The sequence below is a fragment of the Ranitomeya variabilis genome, chromosome 1 (assembly GCF_051348905.1).
Source record: "Ranitomeya variabilis isolate aRanVar5 chromosome 1, aRanVar5.hap1, whole genome shotgun sequence".
Lineage (NCBI taxonomy): Eukaryota > Metazoa > Chordata > Amphibia > Anura > Dendrobatidae > Ranitomeya > Ranitomeya variabilis.
The window spans coordinates 749,810,490-749,834,295 of NC_135232.1; the positions used below are offsets into that span (position 1 = coordinate 749,810,490).

The 23,806-nt window shown below is 46.7% G+C and overlaps 1 protein-coding gene across 1 annotated transcript in view; it reads right to left on the reverse strand.

Moving 5' to 3' along the window:
* CACNA1S (calcium voltage-gated channel subunit alpha1 S) overlaps positions 1 to 23,806 on the reverse strand; it is a 422,207-nt gene that overhangs the window by 343,770 nt on the left and 54,631 nt on the right. Inside the window, exon 3 of the mRNA XM_077270340.1 lies at positions 8,332 to 8,471. Coding sequence (XP_077126455.1) covers positions 8,332 to 8,471 — 140 coding nt within the window. The remainder of the gene's footprint in view (positions 1 to 8,331; positions 8,472 to 23,806) is intronic.

Sequence of the window (23,806 nt, forward strand, 5' to 3'; positions counted from 1 at the left end):
TTCAAGCATGTGACAGAGATGATATACCCCAAGAAAGGCAGAAATTTTTGTTAGAAAATGCATATTTCAAATTTAGCGTACAGCCGATTCTCCCTGAGCTGCTGCAGGACTTAGCAAACTTTCCTCCTTTTAGAGGGCAGATCTGGAGAGAAGCCCAGGATAAAAAAGACAGAAGTATAAAAAAGGTGTTGAAATATGTCGTTCACAAATTCTGGAAGCATTGATGAGCCCAAACGGCATGACTTGGTACTCATAATAAACACCTCAGTTGTTGAAAGCCATCTTCCATTCATCACTTCGGCATATACCCAAACTAAATTGTATGCTCACCTCAGATCCAGCTTAGTGAAAATCCTAGCAACCCTGAGGCGATTGGATAACTCCGGAATCAACGGCAACTGATACTTGTTCTTATCCATGATCTGATTAAGACCACTGTAGTCTATGCAAGACCGGAGGGTTCCATTCTTTTTCTTGACAAAGAAGCCGGCTCCTGCCGGAGAAGAGGACTGTCAGGGAATAGGAAAAATGTCTTGTTGTCCCAATTACACTTCTGGAACTTTCCACTGCATTTGCTGGTCTAAATATAAAGCGCTTCTGCAGACACACAGCTGCATGGCCTCCTCAGCCTGCCTGTGTAATTCTAAACCACTCATCCCCCCTCCCTCAACAATTTGTTGGTGATTAGGAATCAGCCTTTGTGTCACGCACATGGGATTTCTTTGTTCTTGAAAAGTTAAGTATAATGGCACCAATTATTGATAGAGGCGTGAATCTTACATTTTTATAATGTGCCGCAGCAGAGCCATCACACAGTGGCTTTTCTAAGCATGAACACCAGTAGAATAAGAGAAATAGATTTCTGCTTAACAGAGTCATTCTTCCACTCCATGTTTAGACTTAACAGAAAGCTAATTTTAAAACAATATCAATGATAGTCTTGTCATTGCGCCACGAGGCCCCCCCCCCCCCACTGAGTTATGAAGTTAATGAAGTTTTGGTGGCTTTGAAAAGGGGTGTGCATTCCAGGGCGCAGCCCACTCAGTGAGGTCACGGAGCAGAGGATATGATATTGATTAGCTCAGTTGGGAGGTGGTCTTTGCACAGGAAGTCAGCTAACAGAAGCTCTGTAATCTGCTCTGATGAATTGTGATGTGTCGCCCTTCGCCCCACCACATGGCTTGTTATGGTCTGAGATGACTGTAAGTGTTATTTCATGTTTAATCCCTTTCATTTTGTAATCATTCTGTACATATTGTATTTGTCTCATTTTTGTAACATCTTTTTAGACTTCTGTAAACACTGCCTATTTCTTTTTGGAGTAAAGGTTATAATATTTACTAGTTTTGTTTTCCTTGCTCTAAAATGTACCTCCAACGTCCTCTGAAGTAAATTACGCTACTGATTGGGTTGGCTCCTGATCATAGTAATAGAAGCTGTCCTGAACTTTTGGGGAAACTGGCAGCGACAGAAGGCATTGATAATTATATTTCCTGCCTGAGTGGGAGTAGTTACATCGCCCTCACTGCAGTGTGCCCAATAGCCAGTACATGACAAGGTAGCCTTTCTGATGACTAATTACCCTAAATGCTGGTCCCTGACTGACCTGAGGGTAAGGGGGGCGCCAGAGATTTGCCAGTTCCAAACCGGAACTGGGAAGTGAGATATAAATAAATCCCTGATGAAGACCTGGGGGCAACCAAACATCCCCGGTTCATGACAAGGACATATGAATGAATCCCCTTGCCAGATTCACTTTACATATTCAGACATGGCTAGCATCTCCACCTGAGACAGGAGGTAGATACGGCCTCAAGGAAGAGAGAATCTAGGAATCGGGTCTATAAGACAGTCATACGGCCAAAGTGGAGGTAGCGTCTCAGACTCCTTCTTGTCAAAGATGTCAGCATACAACCAGTTGGCAGACAGTAATCCTGAGAGAGAAGATGGTGCTAACAGCAGCCGAAGAGGTCATACATGACATTTCTCATGACAAAACAACTAAACACCTCTTCGGATCTCCAGTCAATGACAGGTTCATGCACGCGGAGCCATGCAAGGCTTACTGAAGACTAAGAACACAGAGGTTGTTTGAAACGCGTTCAGTGATTTATGGCTGTTCCTTAATGTTTTGCCGGTTATCTGTAAGCACTTGTCCAGTTTTTTAAAATGTTCAAATAAAGAATTTTTTGCTATTTTACATCCTGGAGCCAGATTTCTCCACTTTTTCTTCAGGCAGCTATTTAGTGCTGTTTCTGCCTTGGTCCGGTGTCAGTTATAGTTCCGGTCCCTCGGCTTGAGCAGCTGACCTACGTTTATCAGTGTGATTCTCCTGTCCCCTCTGTTCCCTGTTTGCTGTCTGCCCCCCTTTCCCTGTGCCCCTGTACGTCTTTGTTTATATTTGGCTTCCACGTGCATGACTCGGCTCGGTATATTGACTTGTCTTCTTGTCTTCTTATTTTGCACATCCCTGTCTTCTCTGGCTTCTGACCCTCTGCTCGTTCCTGACGTTGCTTTCTGCCTCATCCTCTTGTATCTCCACTCCCGGCTGGTTCCCGAGCTCTGGCTAGTTACGTACCTCTCTTCTGTCCCTTCCTCTGGGCTATTGCGCACCTCTGCAGGTCTCAGGCAGCTTGGTTCTGGTTGAGCGTGCTCTCGTTCCCTCATTCAGATCCCGGGCATCGGCGCTCTCCTCACTGGCTGGGTGCGCGCCTCAGACATCGGCGCCCTCCAGCTGGGTCGTGCTGCATGCCTGTAACATCAACCCTGCTTCCTGCTGCAGTCCTTGCTCCATAGACTTTTCTGTCAGGCGCCACTACACCACCTAGTTGTCACTGCCATATCGCATCCTTTGAGATGCGACAGATTCCAGTCGTGATAGGAGCATTTGGAGCAGTGACTCCTAAGTGGGAAAATTGGATACAACAGATCCCAGGAGCAACATCTGAACTTTCTGTCCAGAAAAGAGCAATGCTCGGAACAACTAAGATCCTGCGCAGAGCCCTAAACTACCAAGCCTCTGGTAGAGGACACGAGAATGAGAAAGGAAAAAAGAAAAAAAAGACCACCCCCATTGGAGGGTGAGAAGGAAGTTATATACCCTGCTCAAAAAAATAAATGGTACACTAACATACCACATCCTAGATATTAATTAATTAAATATTTCAATTTCAAGCCCCCCCTCCTCATCTGCAATGCTCACCCGCACATAATGATGGTGGTGAAATTGTTTCCTAATGCTCCCTCCTCCATCATCATTGCTCGCACTGATGGCTAGAGGTGGAACGAGGGGGGGTGCATATTCTCTCTGAACTGCGATGACCTCAGCACTGTGGGAAAAAGTTAGTGATGAGGTCACCACAGTTCAGCTCAGTGAGTTCACAGCAGATCACTGTGAAAATTGCAGTTCAGCCTGGCTGGCAACACAGCCTCACTGACCGGCGGTAACCTGGGTGATGTCACTGCCAGTCACCGATGCTGCACTCGCAGCAGCTCATTCACCAGTGGTTCTCAGCCTGGACGGTCGCATTTTGGCACTGTCCAAACTGTTTTTCCCCCAGACATGGTTTACGGCGTGGGACAGAATGACTGACAGGTGAGAGATATGTTGCTTTATTTTATTTTTTCATTACAGGAGACGAGGGATTCAGAGGAATTAAGCGTTAGGTGAGTATAACCTTGTTTGTTATTTTTAAATAAAAATGGAAAAGTTTGCTTTGTTTTATTTATAATAAAGGACTTTAGAATTGCTGTCTTTATTTATAATATAACTATAGGATTAGTAATGGATAGGTGTCTTATAGACTCCTCTCCATTGCTAAGTCATGAGCTTGATCAACCCCACTTGCCACCGTTACAAGGCAAGTAGAAAGAGCTGGACAACGCGCCAGAATCTAATAGATTTGCCTTCTCTGTGCGGCTGCGGGCTGCTATTTGTAGGATGGGGGAAGGGGGTCAATATCCATGGCCACTTACCAGCCTGAGAATACTAGCCCCCAGCTGTCATCTTTAGCATGGCTGAATGTAAAAAACGGAGGGACACCACACCGTTTTTTTAATTATTTATTAATAAAATAAAAAAAAACAGCCTGGGACCTCTCTATTCTTAATAACCAGACTTGCTGTAGCTGCTGAAGCTCACAGCTGAGGGTTGCAGCCCCCCAGCTGTCAGTTTTGCCTAGCTGGTTATAGAAAATGCAGGGGAATGCCGGGTTTTTCATTTATTTATTTATTAATAGTGCAGGCGCCAGCTGATGAATACTCCAATCAGCCGCTCCTGTTCTCGCTGTTAGCAGCAGCAGGTGTAGGCTGATAGTCCCATCAACAGCCACCGCCTGCTCTCATTGTTCTCACTTGAATATAACTCTCATCATTCTCCTCTTCTCCCGCTAATCACCGGCAGAGCAGGACTTCAGCACTTACTGTACCGCTGCTTGTCAGGCGCAGGTACCTGTCACACGGATAACATCCCTGTGTGTATCCGTGTGCACAGGTGCAGGATGTTTTGCGGCTCGTGCTGTCGATAAAAAACAGACATGTCAGTGTATTTTGTCCTCAGACACATGGTCTGCGGAAATACACTGACATGTACACAGACCCATTCACTTGAATGGGTCTACCTGTGTAAGTGTCTCTGGTACATGTGAAAAATGTCACCACACATACTGTAGAAAACAACGTGTGAAAGAGCCCTTACTCTGTTCCCTGACCTCAGCTAGTTTATCCAAGTTTCTACTGCCTGCCAATTTTGTACCTCCTGTACCTCTTTAATCTGACCTAGCTAGCAAATTATCCTTCTTGCCAGCTTGCGCCACCAAACAGCAGCTGACTCTGTCGCCCTAGCCCAGGGACAAACCTACTTCTCATCTCTCTTATCCTCCCTGTCTCACAACTCTAAAAAGCTATTCAACACCTTCAATTCTCTCCTCCATCCCCCAGCACCTCCTCCATCTCCACTTATCTCAGTTGAAGACTTTGCCTTGTTCGTCTAACAGAAGATTGATATCAGAGAAAGCTTTTGCCTACAACCTCCATAACCCCTCTTCCTAACTACTCAGCCCTCCTCCTCCAAAACCAGCTTCTCCACCATTCCAGAACACCAACTTCCCGCCCTACTCTTGAGATCACATCTTACCATCTGTGCACTTGTCCTGATCCCATCCCACTTCATCCCAAACCTCACCACAGTCTTCATCCCAACCCTAACCCATCTCTTTAACCCACTCACTAACAACTGGTGTTTTCCCATCATGCTTCAGACATGCCTCGATTACACCCATCCTCAAAAAGCACTCGCTTGACCCATCCTCTGTATCTAGCCATCGCCCCATATCACTTCTTCCCTATGCCTCAAAACTACTGGAACAACATGTCCATTTCAAACTGTCCTCCCACCTCTCTTCCTGCTCTCTCTTCGACTGCTTACAATCTGGCTTCCGACTGCATCACTCCACTGAATCTGCCCTATCAAAAGTCACCAATGACCTACTGACTGCCAAAGCCAATCGACACTACTCTATCCTCCTCCTAGACTTGTCCTCTGCCTTTGACACAGTGGACCACTCCCTATTACTACAGACCTTTTCATCTCTTGGCATCCCAGACTTAGCCCTATCTTGAATCGTGTCATACCTAACAGACCAGACACTCAGTGTCTCCCACTCACACACCACCTCCTCACCTCGCCCCCTATGTGTCAGAGTCCTGCAAGGTTCAGTCCTAGGACCCCTGCTCTTCTCCATTTACATCTTTGGCCTGGGACAGCTCATAGAATCTCATGGCTTGCAGTATCACCTCAATGCTGATGACACACAGATCTACCTCTCTGGACCAGGTATCACCTCCTGTCAGGACTCTGAACATTTTTTACCTTTTGTGCATTACTGCCCTTTTCCAACATGGCGTCTTTGGTCTCATGTGCACTTGTCTTCCTTCTATAAAACTCCACCCCAGCCTTCAGTCTGTGCTAGATTATTCTGCTTTGCATCCAGCTCCTGATTACTCCCTGGCCTTGCACCTGCACCTGCTCCTGTGAACCTGTGTTGGAGATCCTGCCACTCTGCTCTGAGTTCCTGCTGCATACACCAGTGTTCAGTAATCCTCCTTCATCTGCTGCTCGTGTTACTTCCATCTGCATTGCTGGACATGTAAGCTGTTTCTGCTCTGCAAAACCTGAGACTATTAACCAGGCCTCCCTGGTTGAGCTAAGATATGATTTGAACTGCCTAATAGCATATCTGTCTGTGTCTGAACTAAGTCAAGGATTTATTCGTGTCAAGTTTCCTCAAGTATAACTGTGCTTCATAGACTTTCTGTTTGTTTGCATCTACCTCTGAAGTTTCCTACTGACTGCTAAGCTGCGTTTATTATTTGCACCAAGTGTTGTGGACTTGAGTTTCTCTCTGCACCTGCTTGAATCACCGTGTGATAATATAAACTTTACCACTTATAAAACTGTGTCCTGTTGTCTTGTTCCACGCAAAGAGTCTCCTGAATTATCCCCTATAATTATTACACCTCCCTACTAACCAAAATCCCACAATGTCTGTCTGTTCTTCTTCTCCGCTAGATTTGTAAAACTTAAAGGGAACCTGTCACCCCCAAATTCAAAGAAGAGCTAAGCCCACCGGCATCAGGGGCTTATCTACAGCATTTTTTAATGCTGTAGATAAGCCCCTGATGTATCCTGAAAGATGGGAAAAAGAGGTTAGATTACACTCACCCAGGGGCGGTCCCACTGCGGTCCAGTCCGATGGACATCGGGGTCCGGTCCAGCACCTCCCATCTTCTTACGATGACGTCCTCTTCTTGTCTTCTCGCTGTGGCTCCGGTGCAGGCGTACTTTGTCTGCCCTGTTGAGGGCAGAGCAAAGTACTACAGTGCACAGGTGCCGGGAAAGGTCAGGGAGGCACGGCACCTGCTCACTGCAGTACTTTGCTCTGCCCTCAACACGGCAGACAAAGTATGTCTGCGCCGGAACCACAGCGTAAAGACAAGAAGAGGACGTCATCCTATGAAGATGGGAGGCCCCGGACCACGACACCCATTGGATCGGACCACCCGTCCAGGTGAATGCAATCTAACCTCTTTTTCTCATCTTTCAGGTGACATAGGGGGGCCTATCTACAGCATTACAGAATGCTGCAGATAAGCCCCTGATGCCGGTGGGCTTAGCTCATCTTGGAATTTGGGGGTGACATGTTCCCTTTAAGTTGGACAAAACAAAATTCATCATCTTTCCCCCATCTCACTCGACTCACCCAATAGACCTATCCATTAAAGTAAATGGCTGCTCACTCTCCCCAGTCCCACAAGCTCGCTGCCTCAGGGTAATCCTTGACTCTGATCTCTCCTTTAAAGCACATATCCAAGCCCTTTCCACTTCCTGCCGACTTCAACTCAAAAATATTTCCTGGATCCGTACATTTCTCAACCTAGAATCTGCAAAAACTCTAATGCATGCCCTCATCATCTCCCGACTTGACTACTGTAACGTCCTGTTATGTGGCCTACCCTCTAACACTCTCACACGCCTTCAATCTATCCTAAAGTCTGCTGCCTGACTAATCCACCTGTCCCCCAGCTATTCCCCCGCCTCTCCTCCCTGTTAAATCCCTTCACCTGCTTCCCATTACCCAGAGATTCCAGTTCAAAACCCTAACCATGACATATAAAGCCATCCACAACCTGTCTCCTCCATACATCTGTGACCTTGTCTACCGGTACTTACCTGCATGCAACCTCTGAACCTCACAAGATCTCCTTCTCTACTCCTCTCTTATTTCCTCTTCCCACAATCACATACAAGCTTTCTCCCGCACATTCCCCCTACTATCGCCTACTGTGGAAACCTTCAAAAGGAACCTGAAGACCTACCTCTTCTGACAAGCCAACAACCTGCAGTAACCATCGATCTACCAAACTGCTGCATGACCAGCTCTGCCCTCACTTACTGTATCCACACCCATCCCTTGTAGATTGTGAGCCCTTGCAACAGGGTCCTCTCTCCTCCTGTACCAGTTGTGATTTGTATTGCTTACGATTATTGTACGTGTTTTTTATTATGTATACCCCTTTTCACATGTAAATCGCCATGGAATAAATGGCGCTATAATAAATAATAATAATAATAATAATACGTCCAGATCCCTGTACAGGGGTTAAAAGATGAAGGCAAGGTCAAACCCTGTGTTCTAGCTAGCACAAAACATGTTTATGGTAGCCATTTTGGAGCTGCCAGGTGACCATGAACAGTGACCGCATGACAATACCACTGATATGCAACATAGGAAAATTAAAATTACGAAATTCAAAATATGGTTCATCACTTACCCTACAGACACAATAGTGAAGTCAAGGATGTTCCAGCCATTGCGCAGATAAGCATCTGTATGTAATATTAATCCATATGCTACAATCTTCAAAAATGCTTCAATTGTGAAAATAAAAAGAAATATATATTCAACCTTTTCCTGTAAAATAATGGCAAATAACATAAATAAGACTTAAAAGGTATTATGATTAAAATACCTATTGTTTAAATAAAGTTTTCACATTACATAACAATGGATATCCATATCACTACTGTGTTATTATTTATTCCGAACATTTTAAATACCTTAAAAATGGTTTAACTCCCATCTCTATTTCCAAAAAGTATTGCATAAGGTTTGACCAAGAGGCTATTCAAGTCAATGTTGTTCACAAGGAATGTTTGATTAGGCAGTACTCTGATTGAACAATGACCTATTAATGGGTTTGTAATGTACGATAATATCTGTATCTGCTAAATGGCCTTAATCAATCATGAAAATGAGACCCTTGCACATATTCTCAGGAATACAGAGAAGGCTGTGTTATTTCCAACATTTATATTGCACTTTTCTCACAATGGGCTCTAAGTGCATCCATCCAAGAGAGTGTGCATTGGCGTTGTGCAGAGAAAAGTACAGCATGCACTACTTTCTTCTAACTCTAGGTCCAGGTTCTCCTATATCCAAATAAATGAGTCATTAAAAATCAGGAATTACTTGGACACAATTTGGTTCAACTCAGACAGAAAATCAACCCTGTTTTTCAGAAGTGAAACACAAACATGTTTTATCTTGTTGTAAGAAAGCCAAAGATTTTTTAAAGGACTAGACTCCAAACTGCGTAAAAATTGCAAGATACAATCAGAGAAAGACTTGGCCCACAGCACCCAATGCCCCTCTTAGCTGCTCAACCCTGTTCCTCCAAAACCAGCTTCTCCACCATGGCAAGAGACCAACTCTCCATCCTCCTGTCAAGATCACACCTCACCACCTGCACGCTCGACCCGCTACCGTCCCACCTGATCCCTAACCTTGCCACGGTCTTCATCCCAACTGTAAGAGTCATGTCGGTCTGGTAGTCGGGGGCAGGTATATCTCGCCCAGGTATTTGTCCTATGTGAATTAGGCCGCTCAGTATCTTCAGGATACCGAGGGGTTAATAAGTGCAGGAATAAAGGCTGACCACCTGGAGGTTTCAGGCGTCAGCCTGGGGCACACAGAATGCCTGTCTGTGTGAGACAAACGTGAGTGAGAGCTGTGCTCGTGATCTGTGTAATGTTAGCTGGGAGGGAGAAGCCCCCCCAGTTGTTAGATAGCAACGTATTTGTTTAGTTAGCGCCGGACAGGCTAGGATTTATTTTTATGTTTTGTTTTCTGTATTTGCTTTCACTTTAATAAACCTGACCTGAGGTCAGTTAACTTGGAAACCTGCTGTCGCCTCAGAGTTCAATGCACAAACCACGTGACCTTTGACCCCAGCAAAGGCGATCCCAGAGTGTTTTGTCACATTGTGGTGGAGAACGCGGGCATCGCGTGGCACAGGCGACAGTATGGAAGACGTGGTGAAAGCCCTAGTACAGTCCACTGCCGTACAGCAGCAGGCCACTGCCGCACAGCATGAAGCTAATCGCTTGATGGCCGCACAGCTGAAGGAGTTAATGGACATGACGGTTGCAGACCGCCAGCTTCTCCAACAGGTGGCGCAGCGGCTGGTGAGCATGCCTGAGGTAGACCCGGAAGCAGAGTCCAGAAGGATCCATGTGAGTCCGTACTGGCAAAAGTTGACTGCAGAAGATGACGTCGAGGCATACCTGACAACGTTTGAGCGGACGGCGCTGAGGGAGAAGTGGCCGAAGGCACGATGAGCCGATTTGATTGCTCCGTTTCTCTCCGGCGAGGCCCAAAAAGCTTACCATGACTTGGACTCGGAAGTCGCTCAGGACTTTGAGAAGCTGAAAGTTGAGATCCTGGCCCGGCTAGGTGTGACGACGGCTGTCCGTGCGCAGAGGGTACACCAGTGGACATACCAGCCTGGTAAACCGCCGCGGTCTCAGATGTTCAACCTGATCTACTTGACAAAGAAATGGCTGCAACCCGAGGTACTGACAACCCCAGAAATAATCCAGCAGGTTGTCCTGGACAAGTACCTGAGAGTGCTACCTCCAGCGCTGAAAAGGTGGGTAAGTGTCATGAATCCCCAATGGCTAGGGATAGCACAGGACAAGCAAAGTCTAACAAATATCGGACGAGCTCTAGGGTGATGGAACCTGGGCTGACCGCTGCCCTACGCCTGACAAACGCAACTAGAGATAGCCAGGGAGCGTTCCTACGTTGGTTCTAGACGCCACGCACCAGCCTAAGAGCTAACTAGTACTGCAGAGAAAACAAGACCTCACTTGCCTCCAGAGGAATTAACCCCAAAGGTATAGTTGCCCCCCACATGTATTGACGGTGAAATGAGAGGAAGGCACACACATAGAGATGATGTATATAGCTTTAGCAAATAGAGGCCCGCTGAAAACTAGAAAGCAGAATGATACAAAAGGGGACTGAGCGGTCAGCAAAAAACCCTAATCAAAAAAACCATCCTGAGATTACAAGAACCCATGTGCCAACTCATGGCACATGGGGAGAACCTCAGTCCACTAGAGCAACCAGCTAGCATAGAGACATTCTAAGCAAGCTGGACCAAAAACCAAACAACTGAAAATCAGCACTTAGCTTATCCTGAAAGATCTGGGAGCAGGTAGGCAGGAACCAAACAGAGCACAGCTGAACACATTGATAGCCGGCAAGGGAAATGACAGAAAGGCCAGGTAAAATAGGAAACACCCAGCCTCTGATGGACAGGTGGAAACCAAAGGCCGCAACCCACCAAAGTCACCCAGTACCAGCAGTAACCACCAGAGGGAGCCCACCAACAGAATCCACAACAGTACCCCCCCTTGAGGAGGGGTCACCGAACCCTCACGAGAACCCCCAGGGCGATCAGGGTGAGCTCTATGGAAGGCGCGGACCAAATCAGTCGCGTGAACATCGGAGGCGACCACCCAGGAATTATCCTCCTGACCATAACCCTTCCACTTAACCAAATACTGGAGTTTGCGTCTGGAAACACGAGAATCCAAGATCTTTTCAACAACATACTCCAATTCTCCCTCCACCAGCACCGGAGCAGGAGGCTCGACCGAAGGAACAACGGGCACCTCATACCTCCGCAACAACGACCGATGGAACACATTATGCATTATGAATAGCAAACGATGCTGGGAGATCCAAACGAAAAGATACAGGGTTAAGAATCTCCGAGATCCTATAAGGACCGATGAACCGAGGCTTGAACTTAGGAGAAGAGACCTTCATAGGGACAAAACGAGAAGACAACCACACCAAGTCCCCAACAAGAAGTCGGGGACCCATGCGGCGACGGCGATTAGCAAACTGCTGAGTCTTCTCCTGAGATAACTTCAAATTGTCCACCACCTGATTCCAAATCTGATGTAGCCTGTCCACCACCACGTCCACTCCAGGACAATCCGAAGATTCCCCCTGACCAGAGGAAAAACGAGGATGAAACCCCGAATTACAAAAAAAAGGAGAGACCAACGTGGCAGAACTAGCCCGATTATTAAGAGCAAATTCGGCCAGTGGCAAAAAAGCAACCCAGTCATCCTGATCAGCAGAAACAAAACACCTCAAATAAGTTTCCAAGGTCTGATTAGTTCGCTCCGTCTGGCCATTCGTCTGAGGATGGAATGCAGACGAGAAAGACAAATCAATGCCCATCTTGGCACAAAACGTCCGCCGAAATCTAGACACAAACTGGGATCCCCTGTCAGAAACGATATTCTCCGGAATCCCATGCAAACGAACCACGTTCTGAAAAAAACAAAGGAACCAACTCAGAGGAGGTGGGTAACTTAGGCAAGGGCACCAAATGAACCATCTTAGAAAAGCGGTCACACACAACCCAGATAACGGACATTTTCTGTGAAACCGGGAGATCAGAAATAAAATCCATGGAAATGTGCGTCCAAGGCCTCTTCGGGATGGGCAAAGATAACAACAACCCACTAGCCCGTGAACAGCAAGGCTTAGCTCGAGCACACACTTCACAAGACTGCACAAAGGTACGCACATCCCTAGACAAGGAAGGCCACCAAAAAGACCTGGCCACCAAATCTCTTGTACCAAATATTCCAGGATGACCAGCCAACACAGAAGAATGGACCTCGGAGATGACTCTACTGGTCTAATCATCCGGAACAAACAGTCTTTCTGGTGGACATCGATCCGGTTTATCCACCTGAAACTCCTGCAATGCGCGTCGCAAGTCTGGGGATACGGCGGACAATATTACCCCATCCCTAAGGATACCAGCAGGCCCAGTGTCTCCAGGAGAATCAGGCACAAAACTCCTGGAAAGAGCATCTGCCTTCACATTCTTTGAACCTGGCAGGTATGAAACCACGAAATTGAAACGAGAAAAAAAATAATGACCAACGAGCCTGTCTAGGATTCAAACGCCTGGCAGACTCAAGGTAAATGAGATTCTTGTGATCAGTCAAGACCACCACGCGATGTTTAGCACCCTCAAGCCAATGACGCCACTCCTCAAATGCCCACTTCATGGCCAAAAGCTCCCGATTACCCACATCATAATTGCGCTCGGCGGGCGAGAATTTTCTAGAGAAGAAAGCACATGGCTTCGTCACCGAGCCATTAGAACTTCTCTGTGACAAAACCGCCCCCGCTCCAATCTCGGAAGCATCAACCTCCACCTGAAAAGGAAGTGAAACATCTGGTTGACACAACACAGGAGCAGAAGAAAACCGGCGCTTAAGTTCCCGAAAGGCCTCCACGGCCGCAGGAGACCAATCAGCAACATCAGCACCCTTTTTAGTCAAATCAGTCAAAGGTTTAACAATACTGGAAAAATTAGCAATGAACCGACGATAAAAATTAGCAAACCCCAAGAACTTCTGAAGGCTCTTAACAGATGTAGGTTGTGTCCAGTCACAAATAGCCTGAACCTTAACGGGATCCATCTCAATAGTAGAAGGAGAAAAAATGTACCCCAAAAAAGAAATCTTCTGGACTCCGAAGAGACACTTTGAGCCCTTCACAAACAGAGAATTGGCCCGCAAAACCTGAAACACCTTCCTGACCTGTAGAACATGAGACTCCCAGTCATCAGAAAACACCAAAATATCATCCAAATACACAATCATAAACTTATCCAGATATTCACGGAAAATATTGTGCATAAAGGACTGAAAGACTGACGGAGCATTGGAGAGTCCAAAAGGCATTACCAAATACTCAAAATGGCCCTCAGGCGTATTAAATGCGGTTTTCCACTCATCACCCTGTTTTATCCGCACCAGATTATACGCACCACGAAGATCTATTTTAGTGAACCACCTAGCCCCCTTAATGCGAGCAAACAAATCAGTAAATAATGGCAATGGATACTGGTATTTGACTGTAATCTTATTCAGAAGGCGATAATCTATACAAGGCCTCAGGGAACCATCTTTTTTTGCCACGAAAAAAAAACCTGCTCCCAGAGGGGACGAAGATGGACGAATATGCCCCTTTTCCAAGGACTCCTTAATATAATTCCGCATAGCAGTATGCTCTGGCAGTGACAGATTAAATAAACGACCCTTAGGGAACTTACTGCCAGGAATCAATTCTATAGCACAGTCACACTCTCTATGAGGAGGGAGCGAATTGAGCTTAGGCTCCTCAAAAACATCCTTATAATCTGACAAAAACGCAGGGATCTCCGAAGGAGTCGATGAAGCGATAGAAATCGGAGGTGCATCATCATGAACCCCCTGACATCCCCAGCTTAGCACAGACATTGTTTTCCAGTCCAAGACAGGATTATGAGTTTGTAACCATGGCAGACCAAGCACTAGTACATCATGTAAATTATACAGTACAAGGAAGCGAATCACCTCCTGATGAACGGGAGTCATGCGCATGGTCACTTGTGTCCAATACTGCGGTTTATTCATAGCCAATGGTGTAGAATCAATTCCCTTCAGAGGAATAGGAACTTCCAGAGGCTCTAGACTAAAACCGCAGCGTTTAGCAAATGACCAATCCATAAGACTCAGGGCAGCGCCTGAATCCACATAGGCATCGACGAAAATGGAAGACAGTGAAAAAATCAGAGTCACAGACAAAATGAACTTAGACTGCAGAGTATCAATGGCAAAAGATTTATCAACCCTTTTTGTGCGTTTAGAGCATGCTGATATAACATGAGCTGAATCACCACAATAAAAACACAAACCATTTTTCCGCCTATAATTTTGCCGTTCACTTCTGGACTGAATTCTATCACATTGCATAGTCTCAGGTGCCTGTTCAGAAGACACCGCCAACTGGTGCACGGGTTTGCGCTCCCGTAAACGCCGATCAATCTGAATGGCCATAGCCATAGACTCATTCAGACCTGTAGGCGCAGGGAACCCCACCATAACATCCTTAATGGCCTCAGAAAGACCATTTCTGAAGTTTGCAGCCAGGGCGCACTCATTCCACTGAGTAAGCACCGACCATTTCCGAAATTTCTGACAATATATTTCCGCTTCATCATGCCCCTGAGAGAGGGCTAATAAAGCCTTTTCAGCCTGAATCTCTAGGTTAGGTTCCTCATAGAGCAATCCCAATGCCAGAAAAAACGCATCCACACTGAGCAACGCAGGATCCCCTGGTGCCAATGCAAATGCCCAATTCTGAGGGTCGCCCCGTAGGAACGATATATGTTGTGAAATTGGATTCTGGGCTCCCCCGGTGGCTACTTGTGGAATTTAACTTGTGTGCATCATCCCCTCTGTTCACCTGCTCCTATCAGGATGTGGGAGTCGCTATATAACCTTGCTCCTCTGTCAGTTTCATGCCGGTCAACAATGTAATCAGTAGCCTTTCTGTGCATGTTCCTGCTACTAGACATCTCCCAGCTAAGTTGGACTTTTGTCCTTGTGTGTTTTTGCATTTTGTTCCTGTTCACAGCTGCTGTTTCGTTACTGTGTCTGGAAAGCTCTTGTGAGCGGAAATTGCCACTCTGGTGTTATGAGTTAATGCTAGAGTCTTAAAGTAATTTCTGGATGGTGTTTTGATAGGGTTTTCTGCTGACCATGAAAGTGCCCTTTCTGTCTTCATGCTATCTAGTAAGCGGACCTCGATTTTGCTAAACCTATTTTCATACTACGTTTGTCATTTCATCTTAAATCACCGCCAATATATGTGGGGGCCTCTGTCTGCCTTTTGGGAAAATTTCTCTAGAGGTGAGCCAGGACTGTCTTTTCCTCTGCTAGGATTAGGTAGTTCTCCGGCTGGCGCTGGGCATCTAGGGATAAAAAAAACGTAGGCATGCTACCCGGCCACTTCTAGTTGTGCGGCAGGTTTAGTTCATGGTCAGTATAGTTTCCATCTTCCAAGAGCTAGTTCTCATATATGCTGGGCTATGTTCTCTCGCCATTGAGAATCATGACAGTTTGACCGGCCCAAAAAAGGGTTAAATTACTGGCTGAGAAAGGAGAGAAAAAAGAAGTCTGCTACAATTTTTTTTTTTTTTTTTCCCTCTAGTTCTGAGTGTGCTCTTAATTGAATCACTTGCTAGTCTGCCTATACTGCAGCCTTCCTCTCTTCCTCTCCTTCTAATCCTTGAATGGCTCTGTGTTCACCTGTTTCAAATGGATCTTCAGAGTGTAGCTACAGGTTTGAATAATCTCGCCACAAAGGTACAAAATTTGCAAGATTTTGTTATTCATGCACCTATGTCTGAGCCTAGAATTCCTTTGCCTGAATTCTTCTCGGGGAATAGATCTCACTTTCAAAATTTTAAAAATAATTGCAAATTGTTTTTGTCCCTGAAGTCTTGCTCTGCCGGAGACCCTGCACAGCAGGTCAGGATTGTAATTTCCTTGCTCCGGGGCGACCCTCAAGACTGGGCTTTTGCATTGGCACCAGGGGATCCTGCGTTGCTCAATGTGGATGCGTTTTTTCTGGCCTTGGGGTTGCTTTATGAGGAACCTCATTTAGAGCTTCAGGCGGAAAAGGCCTTGATGTCCTTGTCTCAGGGGCAAGATGAAGCTGAAATATACTGCCAAAAATTCCGCAAATGGTCTGTGCTTACTCAGTGGAATGAGTGCGCCCTGGCGGCGATTTTCAGAGAAGGTCTCTCTGATGCCATTAAGGATGTTATGGTGGGGTTCCCTGTGCCTGCGAGTCTGAATGAGTCCATGACGATGGCTATTCAGATCGATAGGCGTCTGCGGGAGCGCAAACCTGTGCACCATTTGGCGGTGTCTACTGAGAAAACGCCAGAAAATATGCAATGTGATAGAATTCTGTCCAGAAGTGAGCGGCAGAATTTTAGACGAAAAAATGGGTTGTGCTTCTATTGTGGTGATTCAACTCATGTTATATCAGCATGCTTTAAGCGTACTAAGAAGCCTGACAAGTCTGTTTCAATTAGCACTTTACAGTCTAAGTTTATTCTATCTGTGACCCTGATTTGTTCTTTGTCATCTATTACCGCGGACGCCTATGTCGACTCTGGCGCTGCTTTGAGTCTTATGGATTGGTCCTTTGCCAAACGCTGTGGGTATGATTTGGAGCCATTGGAGGCTCCGATACCTCTGAAAGGGATTGACTCCACCCCATTGGCTAGTAATAAACCACAATACTGGACACAAGTGACTATGCGTGTTAATCCGGATCACCAGGAGGTTATTCGCTTTCTGGTGCTGTATAATCTACATGATGTTTTGGTGCTGGGATTGCCATGGCTGCAATCTCATAACCCAGTCCTCGACTGGAGAGCTATGTCTGTGTTAAGCTGGGGATGTAAAGGAACTCATGGGGACGTACCTTTGGTTTCCATTTCATCATCTATTCCCTCTGAGATTCCTGAATTCTTGTCTGACTTTCGTGACGTTTTTGAAGAACCCAAGGTTGGTTCACTACCTCCGCACCGGGAGTGCGATTGTGCCATAGACTTGATCCCGGGTAGTAAATACCCTAAGGGTCGTTTATTTAATCTGTCTGTGCCTGAACACGCTGCTATGCGAGAATATATAAAGGAGTCCTTGGAAAAGGGACATATTCGTCCTTCGTCATCTCCCTTAGGAGCCGGTTTTTTCTTTGTGTCTAAGAAAGACGGCTCTTTGAGGCCGTGTATTGATTATCGACTTTTGAATAAAATCACGGTTAAATATCAATATCCGTTACCACTGCTTACTGATTTGTTTGCTCGTATAAAGGGGGCCAAGTGGTTCTCTAAGATTGATCTCCGTGGGGCGTATAATTTGGTGCGAATCAAGCAGGGGGATGAGTGGAAAACCGCATTTAATACGCCCGAGGGCCATTTTGAGTATTTGGTGATGCCTTTTGGTCTTTCAAATGCCCCTTCAGTCTTCCAGTCCTTTATGCATGACATTTTCCGCGATTATTTGGATAAATTTATGATTGTGTATCTGGATGATATTCTGATTTTTTCGGATGACTGGGACTCTCATGTCCAGCAGGTCAGGAGGGTTTTTCAGGTTTTGCGGTCTAATTCCTTGTGTGTGAAGGGTTCTAAGTGTGTTTTTGGGGTTCAGAAGATTTCCTTCTTGGGATACATTTTTTCCCCCTCTTCCATCGAGATGGATCCTGTCAAGGTTCAGGCTATTGGTGATTGGACGCAACCCTCTTCTCTTAAGAGTCTTCAGAAATTTTTGGGCTTTGCTAACTTTTATCGTCGATTTATTGCTGGTTTTTCTGATGTTGTAAAACCATTGACTGATTTGACTAAGAAGGGTGCTGATGTTGCTGATTGGTCCCCTGATGCTGTGGAGGCCTTTCGGGAGCTCAAGCGCCGCTTTTCTTCCGCCCCAGTGTTGCGTCAGCCTGATGTTGCTCTTCCTTTTCAGGTTGAGGTCGATGCTTCTGAAATCGGAGCTGGGGCGGTGTTGTCGCAGAGAAGTTCCGACTGCTCCGTGATGAGACCTTGTGCTTTTTTTTCCCGTAAATTTTCGCCCGCCGAGCGGAATTATGATATTGGGAATCGGGAGCTTTTGGCCATGAAGTGGGCTTTTGAGGAGTGGCGTCACTGGCTTGAGGGGGCCAGACATCAGGTGGTGGTATTGACTGACCACAAAAATTTAATTTACCTTGAGTCTGCCAGGCGCCTGAATCCTAGACAAGCGCGCTGGTCGTTGTTTTTCTCTCGGTTTAATTTTGTGGTGTCTTACCTACCGGGTTCTAAGAATGTTAAGGCGGATGCCCTTTCTAGGAGTTTTGAGCCTGACTCCCCTGGTAATTCTGAGCCCACAGGTATCCTTAAAGATGGAGTGATATTGTCTGCCGTTTCTCCAGACCTGCGGCGGGCCTTGCAGGAGTTTCAGGCGGATAGACCTGATCGTTGCCCACCTGGTAGACTGTTTGTTCCTGATGATTGGACCAGTAGAGTCATCTCTGAGGTTCATTCTTCTGCGTTGGCAGGTCATCCTGGAATCTTTGGTACCAGGGATTTGGTGGCAAGGTCCTTCTGGTGGCCTTCCCTGTCACGAGATGTGCGAGGCTTTGTGCAGTCTTGTGACGTTTGTGCTCGGGCCAAGCCTTGTTGTTCTCGGGCTAGTGGATTGTTGTTACCCTTGCCTATCCCGAAGAGGCCTTGGACGCACATCTCGATGGATTTTATTTCGGATCTGCCTGTTTCTCAGAAGATGTCTGTCATCTGGGTGGTGTGTGACCGTTTCTCTAAGATGGTCCATCTGGTTCCCTTGCCTAAGTTGCCTTCTTCTTCCGAGTTGGTTCCTCTGTTTTTTCAAAATGTTGTTCGTTTGCATGGTATTCCGGAGAATATCGTTTCTGACAGAGGGACCCAATTCGTGTCTAGATTTTGGCGGGCATTCTGTGCTAGGATGGGCATAGATTTGTCTTTTTCGTCTGCTTTCCATCCTCAGACTAATGGCCAGACCGAGCGGACTAATCAGACCTTGGAGACATATTTGAGGTGTTTTGTGTCTGCGGATCAGGATGATTGGGTTGCTTTTTTGCCTTTGGCGGAGTTCGCCCTCAATAATCGGGCCAGCTCTGCCACCTTGGTGTCCCCGTTTTTCTGTAATTCGGGGTTTCATCCTCGATTTTCCTCCGGTCAAGTGGAATCTTCGGATTGTCCTGGAGTGGATGCTGTGGTGGAGAGGTTGCATCAGATTTGGGGGCAGGTGGTGGACAATTTGAAGTTGTCCCAGGAGAAGACTCAGCTTTTTGCCAACCGCCGTCGTCGTGTTGGTCCTCGGCTTTGTGTTGGGGACTTGGTGTGGTTGTCTTCTCGTTTTGTCCCTATGAGGGTTTCTTCTCCTAAGTTTAAGCCTCGGTTCATCGGCCCGTACAAGATATTGGAGATTCTTAACCCTGTGTCCTTCCGTTTGGACCTCCCTGCATCCTTTTCGATTCATAATGTTTTTCATCGGTCATTGTTGCGCAGGTATGAGGTACCAGCTGTGCCTTCCGTTGAGCCTCCTGCTCCGGTGTTGGTTGAGGGTGAGTTGGAGTACGTTGTGGAAAAGATCTTGGACTCTCGTGTTTCCAGACGGAAACTCCAGTATCTGGTCAAATGGAAGGGATACGGTCAGGAGGATAATTCTTGGGTCACTGCCTCTGATGTTCATGCCTCCGATCTTGTCCGTGCCTTTCATAGGGCTCATCCTGATCGCCCTGGTGGTTCTGGTGAGGGTTCGGTGCCCCCTCCTTGAGGGGGGGGGTACTGTTGTGAAATTGGATTCTGGGCTCCCCCGGTGGCTACTTGTGGAATTTAACTTGTGTGCATCATCCCCTCTGTTCACCTGCTCCTATCAGGATGTGGGAGTCGCTATATAACCTTGCTCCTCTGTCAGTTTCATGCCGGTCAACAATGTAATCAGTAGCCTTTCTGTGCATGTTCCTGCTACTAGACAACTCCCAGCTAAGTTGGACTTTTGTCCTTGTGTGTTTTTGCATTTTGTTCCTGTTCACAGCTGCTGTTTCGTTACTGTGTCTGGAAAGCTCTTGTGAGCGGAAATTGCCACTCTGGTGTTATGAGTTAATGCTAGAGTCTTAAAGTAATTTCTGGATGGTGTTTTGATAGGGTTTTCTGCTGACCATGAAAGTGCCCTTTCTGTCTTCATGCTATCTAGTAAGCGGACCTCGATTTTGCTAAACCTATTTTCATACTACGTTTGTCATTTCATCTTAAATCACCGCCAATATATGTGGGGGCCTCTGTCTGCCTTTTGGGAAAATTTCTCTAGAGGTGAGCCAGGACTGTCTTTTCCTCTGCTAGGATTAGGTAGTTCTCCGGCTGGCGCTGGGCATCTAGGGATAAAAAAAACGTAGGCATGCTACCCGGCCACTTCTAGTTGTGCGGCAGGTTTAGTTCATGGTCAGTATAGTTTCCATCTTCCAAGAGCTAGTTCTCATATATGCTGGGCTATGTTCTCTCGCCATTGAGAATCATGACAGATATAACAATCTTGACCTGTTGAGCAGGGTCTCCAGAGGAGCGAGATTTCAAAGAGAGAAACAATTTACAATTGTTCCTGAAATTCAGGAAGGTAGATCTATCTCCAGAAAAAAACTCTGGAATAGGAATTCTAGGTTCAGACATGGAAGTGTGAACAACGAAATCCTGTATGTTTTGAACCTTTGCCGCGAGATTACTCAGGCTGGAAGCCAAACTCTGGACATCCATGATAAACAGCTAAGATCAGAGCCATTCAAGGGTTAAGAGGAGGTAAGAAGCAGCTAGACAGCAATTAAGGGCTAGGCAGCAAAACTCTGAAGGAAAAAAAAAAAAAAAAAAAAAATTTTCCTTGAACACTTCTTTTCCTCCTGCTTCAGCCCAAACAATTAACACTTTGTGGGCCGGCTATACTGTCATGAATCCCCAATGGCTAGGGATAGCACAGGACAAGCAAAGTCTAACAAATATCGGACGAGCTCTAGGGTGATGGAACCTGGGCTGACCGCTGCCCTACGCCTGACAAACGCAACTAGAGATAGCCAGGGAGCGTTCCTACGTTGGTTCTAGACGCCACGCACCAGCCTAAGAGCTAACTAGTACTGCAGAGAAAACAAGACCTCACTTGCCTCCAGAGGAATTAACCCCAAAGGTATAGTTGCCCCCCACATGTATTGACGGTGAAATGAGAGGAAGGCACACACATAGAGATGATGTATATAGCTTTAGCAAATAGAGGCCCGCTGAAAACTAGAAAGCAGAATGATACAAAAGGGGACTGAGCGGTCAGCAAAAAACCCTAATCAAAAAAACCATCCTGAGATTACAAGAACCCATGTGCCAACTCATGGCACATGGGGAGAACCTCAGTCCACTAGAGCAACCAGCTAGCATAGAGACATTCTAAGCAAGCTGGACCAAAAACCAAACAACTGAAAATCAGCACTTAGCTTATCCTGAAAGATCTGGGAGCAGGTAGGCAGGAACCAAACAGAGCACATCTGAACACATTGATAGCCGGCAAGGGAAATGACAGAAAGGCCAGGTAAAATAGGAAACACCCAGCCTCTGATGGACAGGTGGAAACCAAAGGCCGCAACCCACCAAAGTCACCCAGTACCAGCAGTAACCACCAGAGGGAGCCCACCAACAGAATCCACAACAGGTAAGCCAAGGAAATCCCACGACAGCGGATCAACTTGTGGAGTTGGTCGAGCGTTATTCCGTGGCAGAAGGACTTCCCGATGAAACCGCTAGCACCCGGTCTGTGCCTTCTCCTCGTGGAACCGGTAAGACTGTTCCAGCGACTGTGGGTGAAGGAAAATCGCCCAAAACCTCGGTTCTGTAGCCCTTTGGTACCCCTCCCTATCATTGGAGTCCCTTTTGAGAGAATTGGGATGGATCTGGTTGGGCCCCTTCCCCGGTCCGCATGTGGGCACCAACATATCCTCGTCATCATGGATTATGCCACTCATTACCCAGAAGCCATCCCTTTGCGTAACACTGCTACCAAAACGATCGCCAAAGAGTTGGTACAAGTGTTTAGTCGGGTGGGAATTCCAAAACAGATACTCACCGACCAGGGGACTCCCTTTATGTCAAGGGTGATGAAAGAGCTCTGCAGACTCTTGCAAATAGACCAGTTGCGTACGTCTGTCTATCACCCTCAAACAGATGGCCTGGTTGAGCGGTTCAATAAAACCTTAAAACAGATGCTCCGGAAGGCGATAGACAAAGATGGGAAGAACTGGGATTACTTGTTACCCTATTTGCTGTTTGCCATTTGGGAAGTTCCCCAGTCTTCCACAGGATTCTCGCCTTTCGAGCTATTATACGCCCGTCGTCCCCGTGGACTGTTGGACGTCGCAAAAGAAACCTGGGAAGGTCAAGTCACTCCCTTTAAAACGGTGATAGACCATGTAACGCAAATGCAGGACCGTATTGCTGCTGTCATGCCCCTTGTTAGGGAACATATGTTACAGGCCCAGGGAGCCCAGAGGCAAAGTTATGATAGAGGCGCCAAGGTCCGTACATTTACACCCGGGGATAGGGTGTTGATCCTAATTCCTACGGTGGATAGTAAATTTCTGGCGAAATGGCAGGGCCCCTTTGAGGTCGTGGAACGAGTTGGTGAAGTGAACTATAAAGTGCACCAGCCTGGTAAGAGAAAACCAGAACAGATTTATCATGTGAATCTGATAAAACCCTGGAAAGACCGCGCTGCCCTAACAGCGGATCTGCCCCATCCGGTTTGCTCACCGACTGTACCGGAGGTGCAGATTGCCGAGACTCTCTCTGAACGACAAAAATCTGAGGTTAAGCAGTTTTTGTTACAGAACCAACAGTTTTTCTCGGAAAAACCTGGCCAGACTAGGCTAGTGAAACATGAGATTGTCACAGAGCCTGGTGTCACAGTTCATGTGAAGCCATACCGGATTCCGGAAGCACGCCGTGAAACCGTCTCCCGGGAGGTGAAGGCAATGTTGGACTTAGGAGTCATTGAAGAGTCGCACAGCGCCTGGTCCAGTCCAATCGTGTTGATACCTAAGCCGGATGGCTCTATACGGTTTTGCAATGACTTTAGGAAACTGAATGCGGTTTCTAAATTTGATGCGTACCCTATGCCCCGGGTCGATGAGTTGATCGACCGGCTTGGTAAAGCCCGATACATTACGACCCTGGATCTAACAAAGGGGTACTGGCAGATCCCTCTGGCCGAGGCGGCCAGAGAGAAGACGGCATTTGCTACACCGGAAGGGCTGTTCCAGTATATCTACATGCCGTTTGGACTTCACGGAGCCCCAGCAACGTTCCAGAGATTGATGGATCGAGTCTTGAGGCCCCACAGGCAGTACGCTTCCGCCTACCTAGACGACATCATAATTTACAGCGTGGACTGGGAAGCTCACCTCCGGAAGGTACAGGCGGTGATTGATGACCTGAGAGACGCAGGCTTAACGGCGAATCCCAAGAAATGTCACATCGGCCT